The sequence below is a fragment of the Sardina pilchardus genome, chromosome 2 (genome assembly GCF_963854185.1).
Source record: "Sardina pilchardus chromosome 2, fSarPil1.1, whole genome shotgun sequence".
NCBI lineage: Eukaryota > Metazoa > Chordata > Actinopteri > Clupeiformes > Clupeidae > Sardina > Sardina pilchardus.
Window position 1 is genome coordinate 44,956,577 of NC_084995.1, and position 20,000 is coordinate 44,976,576.

At 42.3% G+C, this 20,000-nt stretch overlaps 1 protein-coding gene across 4 annotated transcripts in view; it reads right to left on the bottom strand.

The window, feature by feature from the left end:
* atp1a2a (ATPase Na+/K+ transporting subunit alpha 2a) overlaps positions 1–17,997 on the bottom strand; it is a 44,925-nt gene extending 26,928 nt beyond the window's left edge. Inside the window, exons 1-6 of one of the 4 annotated variants that reach the window (XM_062530774.1) lie at positions 17,861–17,997; positions 13,391–13,483; positions 12,968–13,027; positions 9,451–9,654; positions 8,708–8,821; positions 7,600–7,734 (exon numbers count right to left, since the gene is read on the bottom strand). In XM_062530774.1, the coding sequence (XP_062386758.1) occupies positions 7,600–7,734; positions 8,708–8,821; positions 9,451–9,654; positions 12,968–13,027; positions 13,391–13,483; positions 17,861–17,872 (618 nt within the window). In that variant the 5' untranslated portion in view covers positions 17,873–17,997. Of the gene's footprint in view, positions 1–7,599; positions 7,735–8,447; positions 8,473–8,707; positions 8,822–9,410; positions 9,418–9,450; positions 9,655–12,967; positions 13,028–13,390; positions 13,484–17,860 lie in introns of those variants that run through there. The other 3 variants (XM_062530775.1, XM_062530776.1, XM_062530778.1) reach the window with 3 other exon arrangements.
* Positions 17,998–20,000: the final 2,003 nt, after the last annotated feature.

A 20,000-nucleotide genomic window follows, 5' to 3' on the forward strand; every position in this document is an offset into this window, starting at 1 on the left:
ATCCACCTGATAGATATTATAGTTATTAAAGATACTAGAGACGAGTTATCCACCTAATAGATATTATAATAATTAAAGACACTAGAGATGACTTATCCACCTGATAGATATTATAGTTATTAAAGATACTAGAGACGAGTTATCCACCTGATAGATATTATAATAATTAAAGATACTAGAGACGAGTTATCCACCTGATAGATATTATAATAATTAAAGACACTAGAGACGAGTTAACCACCTGATAGATATTATAGTTATTAAAGACACTAGAGAGAGAGACACACACACATGGTTACAGAACCTATTGGCAATAAAAATAATGAGCTCTTAATTTCGTTACAGAGCTTTATGTGATTTTGCTTAATATGTTGATATAATTCACCGGATGATCAAAATCCGACTTTCTGAATGCCAGGGGACAACGTTACACTAAAAAAGAACGAGATCTACATGCCCAATATTGACGGAGAACGATCAACAACAAGATACCGTTGGAACTTGACTAGCCGCTAACACCTACAAGCAGCTAAGCAGACAAACGGCAAAAAAACTGGACTTACCTTACGGAGTTCACCAGTGCATACGGAGTTCAACCGACAGACAGGCAAGATCTCAGTAATCTTCGTGGTTATCCCCTGAAGTTTCTTATCAAGTTTCCGTGAATTAATACAACAGCTGTTTAACGGACTTGACGCTGCTAACATGTCTCAGGGTATCGATACAAGAGTAGCAGCAAATGTAACGTTCTCTGCTCTTCGCACGTCGGTACAACTTCTTGAAGTTCAGTACCCCGGAGAGCTCACGAACAAAGCTAAGAAAGCGTTCAAATTAAAAGTCTTAAGAGACAACCCAGAAACGCTGAAAGCCGACTTTGTTACAGAGGATAATAGTAAAATGATGACAAACTTTATCTTCTTTACCCACCACCCTATTGCTTGGCACGCAGCTGTGTGCCAGTTCTATGAGCATATAAAGAAGAATGGGATAAGCAAAGGCCGGCAAGTCACAGTGCATGAAGATGGCGAACTTAACAGTCCTTACCTAACAATTAATATCTATCACAATGGTACTGTTATGGTACAAGGCTCTGAAAACAGCTTAGAAAATTTCTACCAAAGTTTTCATTCCCTGAAAGACTGTGCTAATAATAAGAAAAGCAATGAATATAACACTAAAACCCCAAGCAAAACAATGACGCCCATCAGATGTGCAGGTGACTCCACTCCCAGAAATGAGCATGTCTCACCAAGAATAACCAGTAACCTCAACTCCATAAAAGAAAACGTCCATGTGCTTGAACGTGAATTTGTGGAGTTTAAAGAGAAGATGCTCTCTGGATTACAGCTACAACAGCCTCCTACATCACATCCAAGAGATGAGTTGTGGACCATGGTTAGACAACAGAGGGACGAACTAAGAGAGCTACATGCTGCCCTCAGGGAATTGGAAGAAGATAACCAAGGCCTACGTATGGAATTACGGAGCCTGAAAGAAACACAGTTCTCTGAACAACTGAACTCCATAGATGCTCTACGGAGAGAATTATACGACCTGAAGAGGAACTTGTCTAACCCCCAATCCCCACCAAATCCCTCTGCAACACCATCTAGAATATCTACAACACCCACACCTGCAACTGAGGAAGTAAAGCTGGAATCTGGCATTCCTAAAAAGACTTTAAAGAAAGATAACCCACCTCATGAAGAACCTGATCCTGAAATTGTGCTTTTATGTGATTCTAATGGGAAATTCATTGACATGAAACGTCTCTTTCCATCATCAAAAGCTGTAAAAATCAAAACTCCACGAACATCATCTGCTTTGGAAAACATTCAGAAAATCAAAGCAACGAATCTTAAACAGCTGATAATCCACACAGGAACCAATGACTTTACGCCATCCAAAGATAACAGTGTGGTAGACAAATTAACAGAGGTGGTTACTCAGGCAAGAAAGACTTTCCCTAAAACCAGGATTTCTGTATCAACCATCCTGCCTCGCCTAGATGTCTCCACTCACCGGATTGCAGCCATAAACAAGGAAATACATCAGGCATGTGTGAACATTGAAAATGTGCATACCATCCACCATAAAGACATCACTTCTGATCATTTGTATGACACCGTCCACCTAAATAAGAAGGGTGTAAGCTTGATGGCAAGGAACATGAAAGACACTGCCTTACAGCGAAGAAGAATTCCCATTGTCCAAAAGAGAGACACTAAAGCTCCTCCATCACTGAAACTATCCGGAACAGCTGCCCCTCCCTCGATGCAAAGGAGGACAACAGGCCCAAGAACTACAGTTGCAGCATACCCCCCAATCTACAACAACCAAAGAGCCATACAACCCTCTCACCCCCCATATCTACCCATCCAGGGTGCCCCCCACCCAGATTCCATGCCAACTGGTCCAAGACTGTCAACAGGTGTGCACACCCAAAACGTTATAAAACCCAGCTTTGCATCAGTACTAGCTAGACCAGTAACCCAAGACCTGAGTGCCCAAGAGTTTCAATTTAGAGAGTTTGTCACACTGTTGTGCAACAAATTACTTTGTTAATAGACTTTCAATAGATTTAGGGATAATATAAGTACATGTTTATGTTTTGTATGCATGCATGTGTGTGTGTGTGTGTGTGTGTGTGTGTGCGTGCGTGCGTGCGTGCGTGCGTGCGTGCGTGTGTGTGTCTACATGTCATCTCAATTTATGTACGTATTGTCCTTTCTGTGTATCTATTCAGTATGTCCTTGTGTATGTGTGTGTGTATGTTGTGTGTTAATGTTGATGTTTACAATGTTAAATGTATTTAATGTACGATTGTGTGCCTTTGCACGTGTGTGTGTGTCCATGTGTGTATGTGTGTACTGTATGTGTGTGGATGTAGGTTTATGTAAGTAGCCTGTGTGTAATCTTTTGTTTACAGTACAGGTGTGTGTGTGTGTGTGTGTGTGTGTGTGTGTGTGTGTGTGTGTGTGTGTGTGTGTGTGTGTGTGTATCAAAAGTTTGTTTGTCTTTTCTATATGTCTTGTCTTCTGTGTGTGTGTGTGTGTGTGTGTGTGTGTGTGTGTGTGTGTGTGTGTTTAGGCCCATTTAGTAGATAGTTGTTGTATGTATGTGTCTATCTGTTTGTGTGTGAAATTGTGTATATGTTTTCAATATATACAAGATGTATCTCATTACATCTTATCGCATAGGTTTATGTGTTGTCTGTCTGTCTGTGTTCACAGTCTAGGTCAGTTTGTGTATTGTCTGTCTGTGTTTATATACATGGTACATGTATGGTGTTAATTTGTGTACAAGATCTATGTGTTTATGTGGATTTCGTTATTTGTATTGTCTTGTGTCCTGTGTTGTCTTGTGTCTGTATGTTTGTATGTACATTTATATTCCCCTACGCTTCTATTGCAATAGCCTAGCTTTAAAAACAAGAGCACAAAACACTATTTAAGTGTTTAAGTCTAAAGTGTTGTACTTTATGTACTATTCATTTTATTCACTTTATTTTTTTTTTACTTTTATTTTTTATTTTTGTTATCTCTAGTAACATTATTCTATCGATTATTTTTATTTGCATTATTTTTTTTATTAGTAGTATTATTCATTTATTCTTTTCATTTATTGAAACCAAAAAGAGTTTCCAGTACGGATATAACTTCACCTTCAACTGGTGGATCATTTACATGAATTTATTTCAACATTTTAATGCAATTTCACAGCACAGTTATTCTTTCTTTCTTAAACATATCTTCATTTAAAATAAGCACCTGGAATATCCAGGGTTTATATTCTTCTATTTTTGGTTATAAAACAACCAACCCTGATTTTGTAAATAGTATTAGACATTTAGATCTTATCATTCTTTTGGAGACATGGAGAGATAACTCTGCTCATTGTCCACTTAACTATAAAGAACTTTTAGTACCCTCTCTTAAAAACCCCCACATAAAAAATGGGAGAAGTTCAGGGGGTATCATAGTTTGGTACAAAACTGAATATGATAACAAAATAATTCCCATTAAAAAAGGAAAAACCCATTTATGGATAAAAATTCAAAAAGAACTTTTACAGCTGAATCAAGATCTTTACCTATGTGCAATTTATATCCCTCCTTCAACCTCCCAATATTTTGATATCAATCTTTTTGATGAATTAGAAAAAGAAATAAATTATTTTCAATCCATAGGACAAGTACTAATATGTGGTGACCTGAATGCCAGAACAGGCAAAGAAATGGACTATATTCCTACAGTGGGAGATGACCATATATTTAGTAAAAGAACATTATATTCTCAAATAGTCCAAACACAGAGAAAAAGTTTTGACAGCATCTTAAATGCCAGTGGAACTAAATTGCTACGCATGTGTAAAAGTCTTGGCATCTACATTGTAAATGGGAGATTTAGGGGAGATTCCTTTGGAGGATTCACATTCTCTTCTTCCCTTGGTTGTTCTGTGGTTGACTATTTCATCACTGATCTTGATCCAGAACACATAACAGCTTTTATGATAATGCCACAACTACCTATTTCTGACCACTGCCAATTAATACTTCATCTAAAACGTTCTGATATTAAAATTGAAGTTGATTCCCAACACTTTGGACCTAAATTATTCCCACTACCCAAAACCTTTAAATGGACAGACAAAAATGTGACAACATATGAAACTGTCATACAAGACAATGAACAATCTATTAATAACTTCTTATTGACAAAATACCAGTCTAATGCAGAGAATGTAAATATGGCCTGTAGCCATCTAAACAATATATTAATACATTTAGCTAGAAAGGTTAATGTAAAACAAACCTCTAGTAAAATAAATAACGCAAAATTCAAAGAGAATTGGTTTGATAAAGACTGCAATGTCGCTAGAATAAAATTAAGAGAGTTATCCAATATCAAACATCGGAACCCAAATGATACAGATATTAGAGAAAAATACCATCTTGAATTAAAAGATTACAAAAAATTGATACAAAACAAAAAATCCTCCTACATGTCCAAAGAACTAAAGAATATTGAACTATCACTTAATCAAAACACTTTCTGGTCAAATTGGAAGAAACTGACAGGTACAGGTGCTAAATCTGAAATTCAAATCAAAAACAGCGAGATATGGATGAACCATTTCAGTAAACTTTACCAGAACCCAGAAAGCCTGGAACCTGAACAGCTCTCAATAATAACCAAACAAAAGTGCTTAGAAGATACAATTAAAAATTACCAAAATCCATTAGATATACCCATTACACTAGATGAAGTAAAAGACAAAATTAAAAAGCTTAAACCTAGAAAAGCTTCCGGCATTGACCGTATCTCCACTGAGTTGCTAAAATATAGCAACTCAAAACTTCAAGAGGCCATAACCAAGCTCTTTAACCTGGTCCTCAACAGTGGTACATTCCCTGCAATCTGGAATAAAGGCATTATTACCCCAATATTCAAATCAGGTGATAAATTGGATCCAAACAATTACCGAGGTATCTGCATCACAAGCAACTTAGGAAAGTTGTTTTGTAGCATAATTAATAAACGTCTTCAAACATTCCTTGACAACCACAAAATTCTCAGCAAAAGTCAAATTGGTTTTCTACCAAAACATCGAACTTCTGATCACATATACACACTTCAAACACTAATAAACAAACATGTACATAACTCCAAAAAGGGAAAAATCTTTGCATGCTTTGTAGATTTTCAGAAAGCCTTTGATAACATCTGGCATAAAGGACTCTTCTTGAAAATTTTAGAGGCTGGAATTGGAGGAAAAACGTACGATATAATAAAATCAATGTACCAAAATAATATTAATAGTATTCGCATAGGTAACAAAAGAACAGATTTCTTTAAACAAGAACGTGGAGTAAGGCAAGGTTGTAGCTTAAGTCCCACTTTATTTAATATTTATATAAACGAACTTGCCACACTGTTAGAAAAATCAGCTGCTCCTGGACTAACTCTCCATGATACTGATGTGAAATTTCTCATGTTTGCCGATGACTTGATTTTGCTTTCACCTACTGAGGATGGCTTGAGACACAATTTGGACATTTTAAATCAATATTGCCAAACTTGGTCCTTAAAAGTCAATTTAGGTAAAACTAAAATAATGATATTTCAAAAGAAAGCACGGTTAACAAACAATAAATACATATTCACATTAGGCCCCAATATTTTAGATCACACTACTAATTATACATATTTAGGACTAGTTATAAATGCATCTGGCAGTTTTACCACAGGACTACAGACGTTAAGAGATAAAGCCCGGAGAGCATTCTATACAGTGTTTAAAACAGTTAACAAATATCAACCACCCATTAAGATTTGGTTAAAAATAATTGATGCCATTATTACACCAATCCTGCTCTATGGCTCAGAAATATGGGGTCCTTCATTACTTCTTTCAAAAAAAACATGGGACAAGACTGAAATAGAAATATTACACTTAGAAATGTGTAAATCTATTCTGCATGTCCATAGGAGCACTTCCAATAATGCCTGTCGAGCTGAACTGGGTCGCTTCCCCTTGTCCCTTGCAATCATAAAAAGAACATTAAAATACATGATACACTTAAAGAATTCTAATACCATGAGTCTTCATCATCAGGCGTTACTTTCTAACACCTCAGTGCAGCAAAAAACTAATCTCACACAACTGTTCTTAAATAAATATAACATCTCTGACATAAACTTAATATCCCTGAATATAGCTCACAAAAACAATAAAGCAGCCTACATTATGCAATGGCATGATGAGGTCCGATCCAACAAAAAACTGGACAGCTATAGTAAACTAAATAGAGAATACGAACTAGCTAAGTATTTAACAACATTGAAGCAACCTCAAATAAATTGCCTCACAAGATATAGATTAGGTGATCATAAACTCCAAATAGAGACAGGTCGCCACACAAAATCTTGGCAAGAAAGACATCAACGCCTATGCAGGTATTGTGAGATGAAGGAGGTTGAGGATGAAACTCACTTTCTGCAGAGATGTCCCATTTATCAATCAATCAGAGATAACTTCTTTTCAAAATTTATCCAACATGATTCACAATTTCTGTCTCTAGATGCCAATTCTAAAATGAAAATTCTCTTAGGAGAAGACATAAAAACAGTTGAGCTAGCAGCACAGTATATGTATAAATGCCACAAATTAAGATTAGAAAGTACATTCGCAAATGGACAATGAACAGATCCTCTCGCCTGCTCTCATCACATCCAATTTCATTTTTCTATTACTATCTTAAGTATTTACTTATTTTTTTATTTGATAAAATATTTAATATTATATTTCCTTTCTTTCCCCTCTAGACCTGCTTGTTTTTCACTATTAACAAAAACTTTTTTTTTTTTTTTTAATTATTATTATTTATTTTGATTATTTCATTTTTATTTATTTATCTACTGTCACTTTCATCTTTTAAAGTTCACTGATTATTGTTATAATATGCTTTGACAACACAAGTGCTCTTGTCATGTCAATAAAGCTTTTTGAATTTGAATTTGAATTTGAATTTGAGAGAGGGAGAACAGGTGTGTGAGTGTGAGAGAGAGAGAGAAGTGTGTGTGTGTGTGTGCGCACCTTGCAACCACTGGCGGCGATGATCCTGAGGTCAGCGGGGATGCGGTCACCTCCTTTGATCTCCACCAGGTCTCCCTTGACCACTTCCTCTGCGTTAATCTGCATCTTCTCCCCCTCACGGATCACTAGCGCTTGCTGTACACACACACACACACACACACACACACACACACACACACACACACACACACAAACACATGGACACACACACACACACACACACACGGATACACACATACACACACACACACACACACACACGCAAACACACACGCAAACACACACACACACACACACACACACACACACACACACACACACACACACGGATACACACATACACACACACACACACACGCAAACACACACACACACACATACACACACACACACACGCACACACACATTTACACACCCACACGCATACAGACATAGACATACACACACATACACATACACATACACGCACAAACACACACACACACACACACACACACACACAAAGAACACAACAATTGATAAGACACAATTGATGGCTTGAGGCTGTAACTGTGATAAAGAGTAAGGCAATGTGCCAGGGCCTCACCAAAGCAGCTGTTAGTCCAATTAAGCCCAATTAATACCATTCTAACTGCTTATCTTTTATTGAGCTTACCTTTAACTACTACACTTCAGTCTGTGTGTGTGTGTGTGTGTGTGTGTGTGTGTGTGTGTGTGTGTGTGTGTGTGTGTGTGTGTGTGTGTGGTTATCCCCCTGTTGGAACTTGGAAGATGTTCTTAAAGGAGTCCATAGGTGCATGTACAGTATGTGTGAGTGGGGAAGAGAGAGAGAGAGAGCTGTGGTTCACCTGTGGGACCATGTTCTTAAAGGAGTCCATGGGTGCATGTGTGTGTGAGTGGGGAAGAGAGAGAGAGAGAGAGAGAGAGAGAGAGCTGTGGTTCACCTGTGGGACCATGTTCTTAAAGGAGTCCATAGGTGCATGTATGTGTGAGTGGGGAAGAGAGAGAGAGAGCTGTGGTTCACCTGTGGGACCATGTTCTTAAAGGAGTCCATAGGTGCATGTGTGTGTGAGTGGGGAAGAGAGAGAGAGAGAGAGCTGTGGTTCACCTGTGGGACCATGTTCTTAAAGGAGTCCATGATGCGTGAGCTCTTGGCCTCTTGGTAGTAGGAGAAACAGCCAGTGATGATGACTACAGCTGCCAACACCACGCCCAGATACAACTGAGAGACAGAGAGAAGAGAGAGAGGAGAGAGAGAGAGGTAGGGAGAGAGAGAGAGATGAACAGAGAGATGGAGAGAGAGAGGAGAGAGAGAGTGAGGTAGGGAGAGAGAGAAAGATGAACAGAGAGAAGGAGAGAGAGAGGACAGAAAGAGAGGGAGGGAGAGAGATGAGATGGATACACACTCGGCATGTAACAGCACTAATGTTCTAAAGGTGACAGGTGATACAACTCGTTCTAAAGGTGACAGGTGATACAACTCGTTCTAAAGGTGACAGGTGATATGGTGGTATGAGTCGTTCTAAAGGTGACAGGTGACATGACTGGTTCTAAAGGTGACAGGTGATATGGTGGTATGAGTCGTTCTAAAGGTGACAGGTGATACAACTCATTCTAAAGGTGACAGGTGACATGACTGGTTCTAAAGGTGACAGGTGATACAACTCGTTCTAAAGGTGACAGGTGATACGACTCGTTCTAAAGGTGACAGGTGAGGCGTGTAGTGGGCAGTGTAACAGCGCTGATACAACAGAAGTGACCCCTCCTCTCTCACGTCATTGGCCCAACAGAAGTGACCCCTCCCCTCTCACATTGTCATTGGCCAAACAGAGGTGACCCCTCCCCTCTCACATTGTCATTGGCCGGCTCGTCCTCGGTGGCGGCCTGGATGCTGTAGGCGAAGAAGCAGAGCAGCGCCCCGGTCCACAGCAGGAGGGAGAAGCCGCCGAACAGCTGCTTGCAGAACTTGACCCACTCCGGGGTGGTGGGGGGCGGAGTCAGAGCGTTGGGCCCGTCGCGCGCCAGAATCTCCAGAGCGCGCTTGTTGGTCAGACCCTGAAACCACAGCGCAGCGCTGTCAGTACCAGTACCGTTACCCTGGCAACAACACGTCTCAGTAGGAAGTGCCACCCCCAGAGATAAGTGTCACCAATGGCAACTGTAACCAGGGGGCTCCATCAAACTTGGACTGCAGCTTCTAAAGAGGCTGAACATGACATTTGAAATGGTTACTGTTGCACCTGATGATGAAATCCTATTGGGCCTCTCCTCTCATAGGCTCCTCTCTGTGACTGAGCACCTGATGGTGAAATCCTATTGGGCCTCTCCTCTCATAGGCTCCTCTCTGTGACTGAGCATCTCACACTTCTCAGCAGTAGCATGTTCTGTGTTTAAAGAGGGTTCCTCAGCAGTAGCATGTTCTGTGTTTAAAGAGGGTTCCTCAGCAGTAGCATGTTCTGTGTTTAAAGAGGGTTCCTCAGCAGTAGCATGTTCTGAGTTTAAAGAGGGTTCCTCATAGCATGTTCTGTGTTTAAAGAGGGTTCCTCATAGCATGTTCTGTGTTTAAAGAGGGTTCCTCATAGCATGTTCTGTGTTTAAAGAGGGTTCCTCAGCAGTAGCATGTTCTGTGTTTAAAGAGGGTTCCTCATAGCATGTTCTGTGTTTAAAGAGGGTTCCTCAGAGCATGTTCTGTGTTTAAAGAGGGTTCCTCATAGCATGTTCTGTGTTTAAAGAGGGTTCCTCAGCAGTAGCATGTTCTGAGTTTAAAGAGGGTTCCTCATAGCATGTTCTGTGTTTAAAGAGGGTTCCTCATAGCATGTTCTGTGTTTAAAGAGGGTTCCTCATAGCATGTTCTGTGTTTAAAGAGGGTTCCTCAGCAGTAGCATGTTCTGTTTAAAGAGGGTTCCTCATAGCATGTTCTGTGTTTAAAGAGGGTTCCTCAGCAGTAGCATGTTCTGAGTTTAAAGAGGGTTCCTCATAGCATGTTCTGTGTTTAAAGAGGGTTCCTCATAGCATGTTCTGTGTTTAAAGAGGGTTCCTCAGCAGTAGCATGTTCTGAGTTTAAAGAGGGTTCCTCATAGCATGTTCTGTGTTTAAAGAGGGTTCCTCATAGCATGTTCTGTGTTTAAAGAGGGTTCCTCATAGCATGTTCTGTGTTTAAAGAGGGTTCCTCAGCAGTAGCATGTTCTGTGTTTAAAGAGGGTTCCTCATAGCATGTTCTGTGTTTAAAGAGGGTTCCTCAGAGCATGTTCTGTGTTTAAAGAGGGTTCCTCATAGCATGTTCTGTGTTTAAAGAGGGTTCCTCAGCAGTAGCATGTTCTGAGTTTAAAGAGGGTTCCTCATAGCATGTTCTGTGTTTAAAGAGGGTTCCTCATAGCATGTTCTGTGTTTAAAGAGGGTTCCTCATAGCATGTTCTGTGTTTAAAGAGGGTTCCTCAGCAGTAGCATGTTCTGTGTTTAAAGAGGGTTCCTCATAGCATGTTCTGTGTTTAAAGAGGGTTCCTCATAGCATGTTCTGTGTTTAAAGAGGGTTCCTCAGCAGTAGCATGTTCTGTGTTTAAAGAGGGTTCCTCATAGCATGTTCTGTGTTTAAAGAGGGTTCCTCAGCAGTAGCATGTTTTGTGTTTAAAGAGGGTTCCTCAGCAGTAGCATGTTTTGTGTTTAAAGAGGGTTCCTCAGCAGTAGCATGTTTTGTGTTTAAAGAGGGTTCCTCATAGCACGTTCTGAGTTTAAAGAGGGTTCCTCAGCAGTAGCATGTTTTGTGTTTAAAGAGGGTTCCTCATAGCATGTTCTGTGTTTAAAGAGGGTTCCTCAGCAGTAGCATGTTTTGTGTTTAAAGAGGGGTCCTCATAGCATGTTCTGAGTTTAAAGAGGGTTCCTCAGCAGTAGCATGTTCTGTGTTTAAAGAGGGTTCCTCATAGCATGTTCTGTGTTTAAAGAGGGTTCCTCAGCAGTAGCATGTTCTGTGTTTAAAGAGGGTTCCTCAGCAGTAGCATGTTCTGTGTTTAAAGAGGGTTCCTCAGCAGTAGCATGTTCTGTGTTTAAAGAGGGGTCCTCATAGCATGTTCTGAGTTTAAAGAGGGTTCCTCAGCAGTAGCATGTTCTGTGTTTAAAGAGGGTTCCTCATAGCATGTTCTGTGTTTAAAGAGGGTTCCTCAGCAGTAGCATGTTCTGTGTTTAAAGAGGGTTCCTCATTGCATGTTCTGAGTTTAAAGAGGGTTCCTCATAGCATGTTCTGTGTTTAAAGAGGGTTCCTCATAGCATGTTCTGTGTTTAAAGAGGGTTCCTCAGCAGTAGCATGTTCTGTGTTTAAAGAGGGTTCCTCAGCAGTAGCATGTTCTGTGTTTAAAGAGGGTTCCTCAGCAGTAGCATGTTCTGTGTTTAAAGAGGGTTCCTCAGCAGTAGCATGTTCTGTGTTTAAAGAGGGTTCCTCAGCAGTAGCATGTTCTGTGTTTAAAGAGGGTTCCTCAGCAGTAGCATGTTCTGTGTTTAAAGAGGGTTCCTCATAGCATGTTCTGAGTTTAAAGAGGGTTCCTCATAGCATGTTCTGAGTTTAAAGAGGGTTCCTCATAGCATGTTCTGTGTTTAAAGAGGGTTCCTCATAGCATGTTCTGAGTTTAAAGAGGGTTCCTCATAGCATGTTCTGTGTTTAAAGAGGGTTCTTAATAGCATGTTCTGTGTTAAAAGAGGGTTCCTCATAGCATGTTGTGTTTAAAGAGGGTTCCTCAGCAGTAGCATGTTTTGTGTTTAAAGAGGGTACCTCATAGCATGTTCTGAGTTTAAAGAGGGTTCCTCAGCAGTAGCATGTTCTGTGTTTAAAGAGGGTTCCTCATAGCATGTTCTGTGTTTAAAGAGGGTTCTTAATAGCATGTTCTGTGTTTAAAGAGGGTTTCTCATAGCATGCTCTGAGTTTAAAGAGGGTTCCTCATAGCATGTTCTGAGTTTAAAGAGGGTTCTTAATAGCATGTTCTGTGTTTAAAGAGGGTCCCTCATTGCATGTTGTGTTTAAAGAGGGTTCCTCAGCAGTAGCATGTTTTGTGTTTAAAGAGGGTACCTCATAGCATGTTCTGAGTTTAAAGAGGGTTCTTAATAGCATGTTCTGTGTTTAAAGAGGGTTTCTCATAGCATGCTCTGAGTTTAAAGAGGGTTCCTCATAGCATGTTCTGAGTTTAAAGAGGGTTCTTAATAGCATGTTCTGTGTTTAAAGAGGGTCCCTCATTGCATGTTCTGTGTTTAAAGAGGGTTCCTCAAAGCATGTTCTGAGTTTAAAGAGGGTTCTTAATAGCATGTTCTGTGTTTATCTGCAGAGAGCACAGAGGATATGGGGTGAGTGTGTGTGTGTGTGTGTGTGGGGGGGGGGGGTCCTTACCCTGGACAGATCAACTCCATAACGCTGGCTCAACTCCTCCAGAGAGATCTTATGGTCATCCTGAGTGGACACAAATACACACATTAACACATTAACACATTAACACACACACACACACACACACACACACACACACACACACACACACACACACACACACACACACACACAGATATACAATATATATATACACACAAACACACATTAACACACATACACGCACACATGCAGGCACACACACAGATACACACACACACACACACACACACCACAAACATACACATACACACACACACACACACACACACACACACACACACACACACCACAAACATACACATACACACACACACACACACACACACACACACACACACACACACACACACACACACACACACACACACACACACACAGACTTACGATGTCCACTTCCTTCTTCAGCTCATCCAGATCCTTCTCCTTCCTCTTCTTCTTCCCAACCTTTGCAGGCATGGTGTCCACGTCCTGACCATGCTACACACACACACACACACACACACACATTATACATACAACCTTTATAGGCATGGTGTCCACGTCCTGACCACGCTACACACACACATTATACACACATGTTATAGACATGCCCCCCCCCCCCCTCCCACCATAGGCCAGATGCCTGAGAGAGGGCCTTGTCATTATTTTTTCATCTTTGGCAAACTTACACCACATTCACCTACTGAGCTGAGAAAACACACTCCACCCCTACACGCACACACACACACACACACACACACACACACACTCCACCCCTACACGCACACACACACACACACACACTCCACACCTACTGTTAGCTGAGAAAAATGTGATCAAATTTAGTTCAACACACACATATACACACACACGCAGACACATGCACACACACACTCACGCAGCTGACAACACCTGTTTTTAAAACCGTGTGAAAGACGTCAGACATTTTTATAGAGTATTTGCAGCACACATTCACAAACTCACACCACTTGTGCACCAAATAGACATTCACACTCAGAGACACACTCTCAGACTGCTGGTGCTCTCACAAAGGAGGCAGCATGTACACTGACAAGTGTGTGTGTGTGTGTGTATGTATGTGTGTGTGTGTGTGTGTGTGTGTGTGTGTGTGTGCGTGTTTATCTTTTGCAGTTGTCCTTCTGTAGTAGAAATATTTCATCACTTGTTTTAATCATGACCCCAGCCTGACCCCAGCCTGCCCCCAGCCTGCCCCATAGACAGTTCTCTATGGGAGGGGACTGAAAACCATTCTGTTTACTTCCCATCGTATGCGCGCAGACTTTGAGACGTTAGCCATCCTGTAACTTGCTGTAACTGGTCTGATAGATGGGTCACACAGAAATTTGCCACATTCGTGACAACGAGTTTTTTCTTTTTTTTTTTTTTTAATCAGGTTTACTTGCCTCTAGGTAATGTTTTGATATCCCTATCATACAGTAGGCTACCGTAGGCTCTATAGCTTTTTCACTGATCGTGCTAATGACTTTCCGTCATGGTTTTCGTGCCGGCAGGACTGAGCTTCTTATCCAAACATTAGGCTACGGGTCTCCCTACTGTGCGACGTCGACCGTTAGCTTCCCTTCAACGGACTTGCTAACTATACTTCTTTACAGGAAACCAATGTTATGTACAAGGAAGTCGTGAATTAGTTGTGCCTTCTATTTGTTATGTAGAAAATACAGAAGCTACAACGGCGACACAGGACACATGTTACATGAAGTTATGGGATTTCAAAATAATCTGAAATCTATGGTCATCCTATGGGGTTAGCCAAGGATTGATAACGTGTTTCTACTTCCGGGAACTGGCCTGCCCCCTTGGGAGACATATGCCCCATTGGGAGCCACACCCATAGACATATGCCCCATAGGGAGTCACACCCATAGACATATGCCCCCTTGGGAGCCACACCCATAGACATATGCCCCATTGGGAGCCACACCCATAGACATATGCCCCATAGGGAGTCACACCCATAGACATATGCCCCCTTGGGAGTCACACCCATAGACATATGCCCCCTTGGGAGCCACACCCATAGACATATGCCCCCTTGGGAGCCACACCCATAGACATATGCCCCATTGGGAGCCACACCCATAGACATATGCCCCCTTGGGAGCCACACCCATAGACATATGCCCCATTGGGAGCCACACCCATAGACATATGCCCCATTGGGAGCCACACCCATAGACATATGCCCCCCTGGGAGCCACACCCATAGACATATGCCCCATTGGGAGCCACACCCATAGACATATGCCCCATTGGGAGCCACACCCATAGACATATGCTCCCTTGGCCTGCACCTGAGGTGCCGTCGGCCATCACCAAACAGTGCACTGTGCTGGCCTCCAAGCTCGTACACACACACACACACACACACACACAAACACACACAAACACACACAAACACACACACACACACACAAACACACACACACACACACACACACACACACACACACACAAACACACACACACACACACACCCCATCGCCTTAAGCAGTGCGCCGAGCTCGTAGTGCTGACACCATTGTTAACTAATAAATGTCCTACCATGCTGTCAGTCTTTAAACCTGCCTCTGTGTGCTTGCATTGCACTTTCTTTCAGCACTCCCATCCCTTCCCATTCACAATGATGTTCACTATAGGCCTTTACTACACAGCCTGGAGGGACTGTGGAACCATCAGCTGTATGCCGCCACAAAGACTAGGTGAATGTGTGTGTGTGTGTGTGTGTGTGTGTGTGTGTGTGTGTGTGTGTGTGTGTGTGTGTGTGTGAGTGTGTGTGTGTAAGAGAGAGAGAGAATGAGAGAGAGAGATAATATGTATCTGTGAAAAAGAAAATGATAACAAGAGAGAGTTTATGAGTGTGTGAGAGAAAGGCAGAAACTATGGAAAATGTGTGTGTGTGTGTGTGTGTGTGTGTGTGTGTGTGTGTGTGTGTGAGTGTGTGTGTGTGTGTAAGAGAGAGAGAGAATGAGAGAGAGAGATAATATGTATCTGTGAAAAAGAAAATGATAACAAGAGAGAGTTTATGAGTGTGTGAGAGAAAGGCAGAAACTATGGAAAATGTGTGTGTGTGTGTGTGTGTGTGTGTGTGTGTGTGTGTGTGTGTGTGTGTCCAGACAGTGCAAGGGAAAATGAGGGAATGTGCATTCATAAGTGTTAACGCAATGGAGAGAGAGAGAGAAAGAGAGAGAGAAAGAGAGAGAGAGAATTTGTTGGGAACACTAAGCGTTAAAGGGCAGACTGTCATGGAAATCACCTGCTCCTGTCAATCAGTCGCCTTTTAGTGTGTGTGTGTGTGTGTGTGTGTGTGTGTGTGTGTGTGTGTTGGAGGCAGATATATTAGACGGTAGAGAGAGGAGTAGTACAGAGGGAGAGCAACATGCTCGAGGAAAGGAAAGAGCGGAAGTAGAGAGAGATGGACTGAAAGAGAAAGAAAAAGAAAAACAGACAAAGAGAGATAGGGAGAGAGAGAGAGGGAGAGAGAGAGAGAGAGAGAGAGACGTCAAAGCCTTATTCTGTCAATACTATCTCCTGTGGACAGCCTTGGCTAGGTTTGAATGGACACACACTCACACCTTAATCTCACCAGACAAATGTGATACTTCACAAACTATTCCAACACACACACACACACACACTTACTCAGGCAGCTCTGCGCTACCTTCATCACATTTCTGAGTGAAATAACATGTGACTAAAGCACACACACGCACATACACAAGCTTGAATACACACAGGTGAAGGGAGGGTTCACATTCAATGAGTGTTCTGAAGGCATGGCAATGACATGTGTGTGTGGCAGTGTGTGTACATCTTATCTCTGGGACTCAGTGTGTGAGAGAGAATGTGTGCCAATGTGCCAGTGTACTTGAACGCTAACTAATAAAGTTGTATACACTTTGTGTGTGTGTGTGTGTGTGTGTGTGTGTGTGTGTGTGTGTGGAGCTAGACTGGAGGTCTGGTTTAAACTTGATGTAGAAGTTGGGGAGTTTCCATGCACCCCATGCATGGGCTATTCAACTGAACACACACACTTCCCTATTGGCCTCTTCTTACCCAATCATATAAAAGAACATAAACTCATCACAGTACCTAACATATGTTAATAACATCGTATAGACTTCCTGTGTGTGTGTGTGTGTGTGTGACGTGTTAGTGGACAAGTATGCTAACATATGTTAACAAAGTTGTAGACACTTTGTGTATATGTGTGTGTGTGTGTGTGTAGGTGTGTGTGTGTGTAGGTGTGTGTGTGTGTAGAAGTGTTTTATACAAAAGTAATAAATACATTACTAAACATGTGTGTAAGTAGCATATTGCTAGATAGGCTACATACGTGTTAAGGCTTGCGTGTAAGTAGCATATTGCTAGATAGGCTACATACGTGTGAAGGCTTGCGTGTAAGTAGCATATTGCTAGATAGGCTACGTGTGAAGGCTTGCGTGTAAGTAGCATATTGCTAGATAGGCTACATAGGCTTGCGTGTAAGTAGCATATTGCTAGATAGGCTACATAGGCTTGCGTGTAAGTAGCATATTGCTAGATAGGCTACGTGTGAAGGCTTGCGTGTAAGTAGCATATTGCTAGATAGGCTACATAGGCTTGTGTGTAAGTAGCATATTGCTAGATAGGCTACATACGTGTGAAAGCTTGCGTGTAAGTAGCATATTGCTAGATAGGCTACATACGTGTGAAGGCTTGTGGGCTTGCCATTCATTATCAAAGGCCTACTGTAAAAGTGCAGTCTCAGCTGATGTCTTGTGTGGAAAGAGATATTAATGTTTTTGCCTGGAAAATGTGTGTGTGTGTGTGTGTGTGTGTGTGTGTTAGACTCACCCCTATTCCCATGTCGAGAGCTGTGTTCTCTTGGTTCCACTGCTTTGAAATGAAGGATGAGGGAAATGAACGAGTCGTCCCAGGTCTCTCTCTCTCACACACACACACACACACACACGTGTCAGACACTGGTGGCTTTTTTTGGGAAATGGAACCCCACCCCCCACCCCACCCCACGACACACACACACACATCCCTACACCCTCCCCCTCATGGCACATGGGTCATCCAACCCCCAGCGCACACACTCACACACACACACACACTCACACACACACACACACACACACACACACACACACACACAGTCCCCCCGACAATGACAGAGGGGGTTCTGTGTACCTGCACCTGCTGTCCTCTCCCCTGCCCCCTACCCATGTGTGTGTGTGTGTGTGTGAGAGAGAGAGAGAAAGAGAGAGAGAGCTCCCTGTTCTAAGAAGGAATAATGACTGCAGCAGACTTAAAATGGCTCCACCATCCACACACACACACACACACACACACACACACACACACACACACACACACACACACACACACACATCACATGCACACCCACACACTGCAGCAGCAAGTTTTAAAATGGCCTCACCACCCCAAAGCCACATGCAATGGATCTCAAACCAGTTTATCTACACACACACACACACACAAACTGCTCCACTGAGCATGCCCAGTAGAACTGCTCCACTGAGCATGCCCAGTAGAGCTGAGCATGCCCAGTAGAACTGGATCACTGAGCATGCCCAGTAGAACTGGTCCACTGAGCATGCCCAGTAGAGCTGGTCCACTGAGCATGCCCAGTAGAGCTGGTCCACTGAGCATGCCCAGTAGAGCTGCTCCACTGAGCATGCCCAGTAGAGCTGGTCCACTGAGCACTGAGCATGCCCAGTAGAGCTGCTCCACTGAGCATGCCCAGTAGAGCTGAGCATGCCCAATAGAGCTGGCCCACTGAGCATGCCCAGTAGATCTGGTCCATTGAGCATGCCCAGTAAAACTGGTCCACTGAGCATGCCCAGTAGAGCTGGTCCACTGAGCATGCCAAGTAGAACTGGTCCACTGAGCATGCCCAGTAGAGCTTCTCCACTGAGCATGCTCTAGCACAAAGGCAGGAGCCCACTGGGCATGCCCAGTAGAGCTGGTCCACTGAGCATGCCCAGTAATGGCCCATTCCTTTAGTGTCGTCAGTCTCGTACGTTTACCCACCCGACATGTGAGAAATTGTGGCTAGCGTAAACACTGGAGTTTGTAGTCTTTTGGGAAAGAACATGGATTCCACCAGGACAGCAACTGTCTCTTAGTGCTGGACATTTGTCTAGAACACAAGCAGATGTCCCTCATTCTCCCTTTTTGGGTATGGTCAATGGGAATGAATAATAAAAACATTTTTGAGCAATTTCAACAAGTGCTGTTGCATTTCTAATGAGCTAGATGGGCATTAGCAGGCTAGCTATCATCATTGTTATTGTTTTGTGCTAGCCTCTTTAGCAAACCATCTGGAAAACAAATCAGTTTATTGTATTGCACGCACAGCAAGACCGTTAAATGTATGAATTGGGCCCCGGCAGTGGCGCAACTGGCTGGGGCACCTGCACCGTACGCTGGCGACCCGGGTTCGATTCCCGCCCCGTGGTCCTTTCCAGATCCCACCCCGACTCTCTCCCACTCACTTCCTGTCATTCTCTCTACTGTCCTGTCCAAATAAAGGCATAAAAAGCCAAAAAAATAATCTTTAAAAAAAAAAAAAATAAAAAAAAAAAAAAAAAAATGTATGAATTGGTGACCGGATTGAAGCAGCAATGTAATCTAGTGTGCTAAAGCATTCCATTGTCATTGAAACGACCAACACGGTACAAATACAAAGAAAACACATGTCATCTCATCTCGACTATGGGCGCAGCCATGTTTGTTTACAGGTCGTAAGCCCAACTCGGGGTACTCGCAAGTACTCCGAGGTAAAGGGGGCGTTCCTCCATAAAATGCCGCAAGAAAGCTGGGTAATTTACATTTTTCAACTCGGGCAGGCGATTTACGATACAAATGGATCGCAGGGTAAGTTGCAACCCTGACACTGTACAGTATTGTGTGTTGCTAGCCCCATGCATAAACACACACACACACATTACATTACAGTACATTA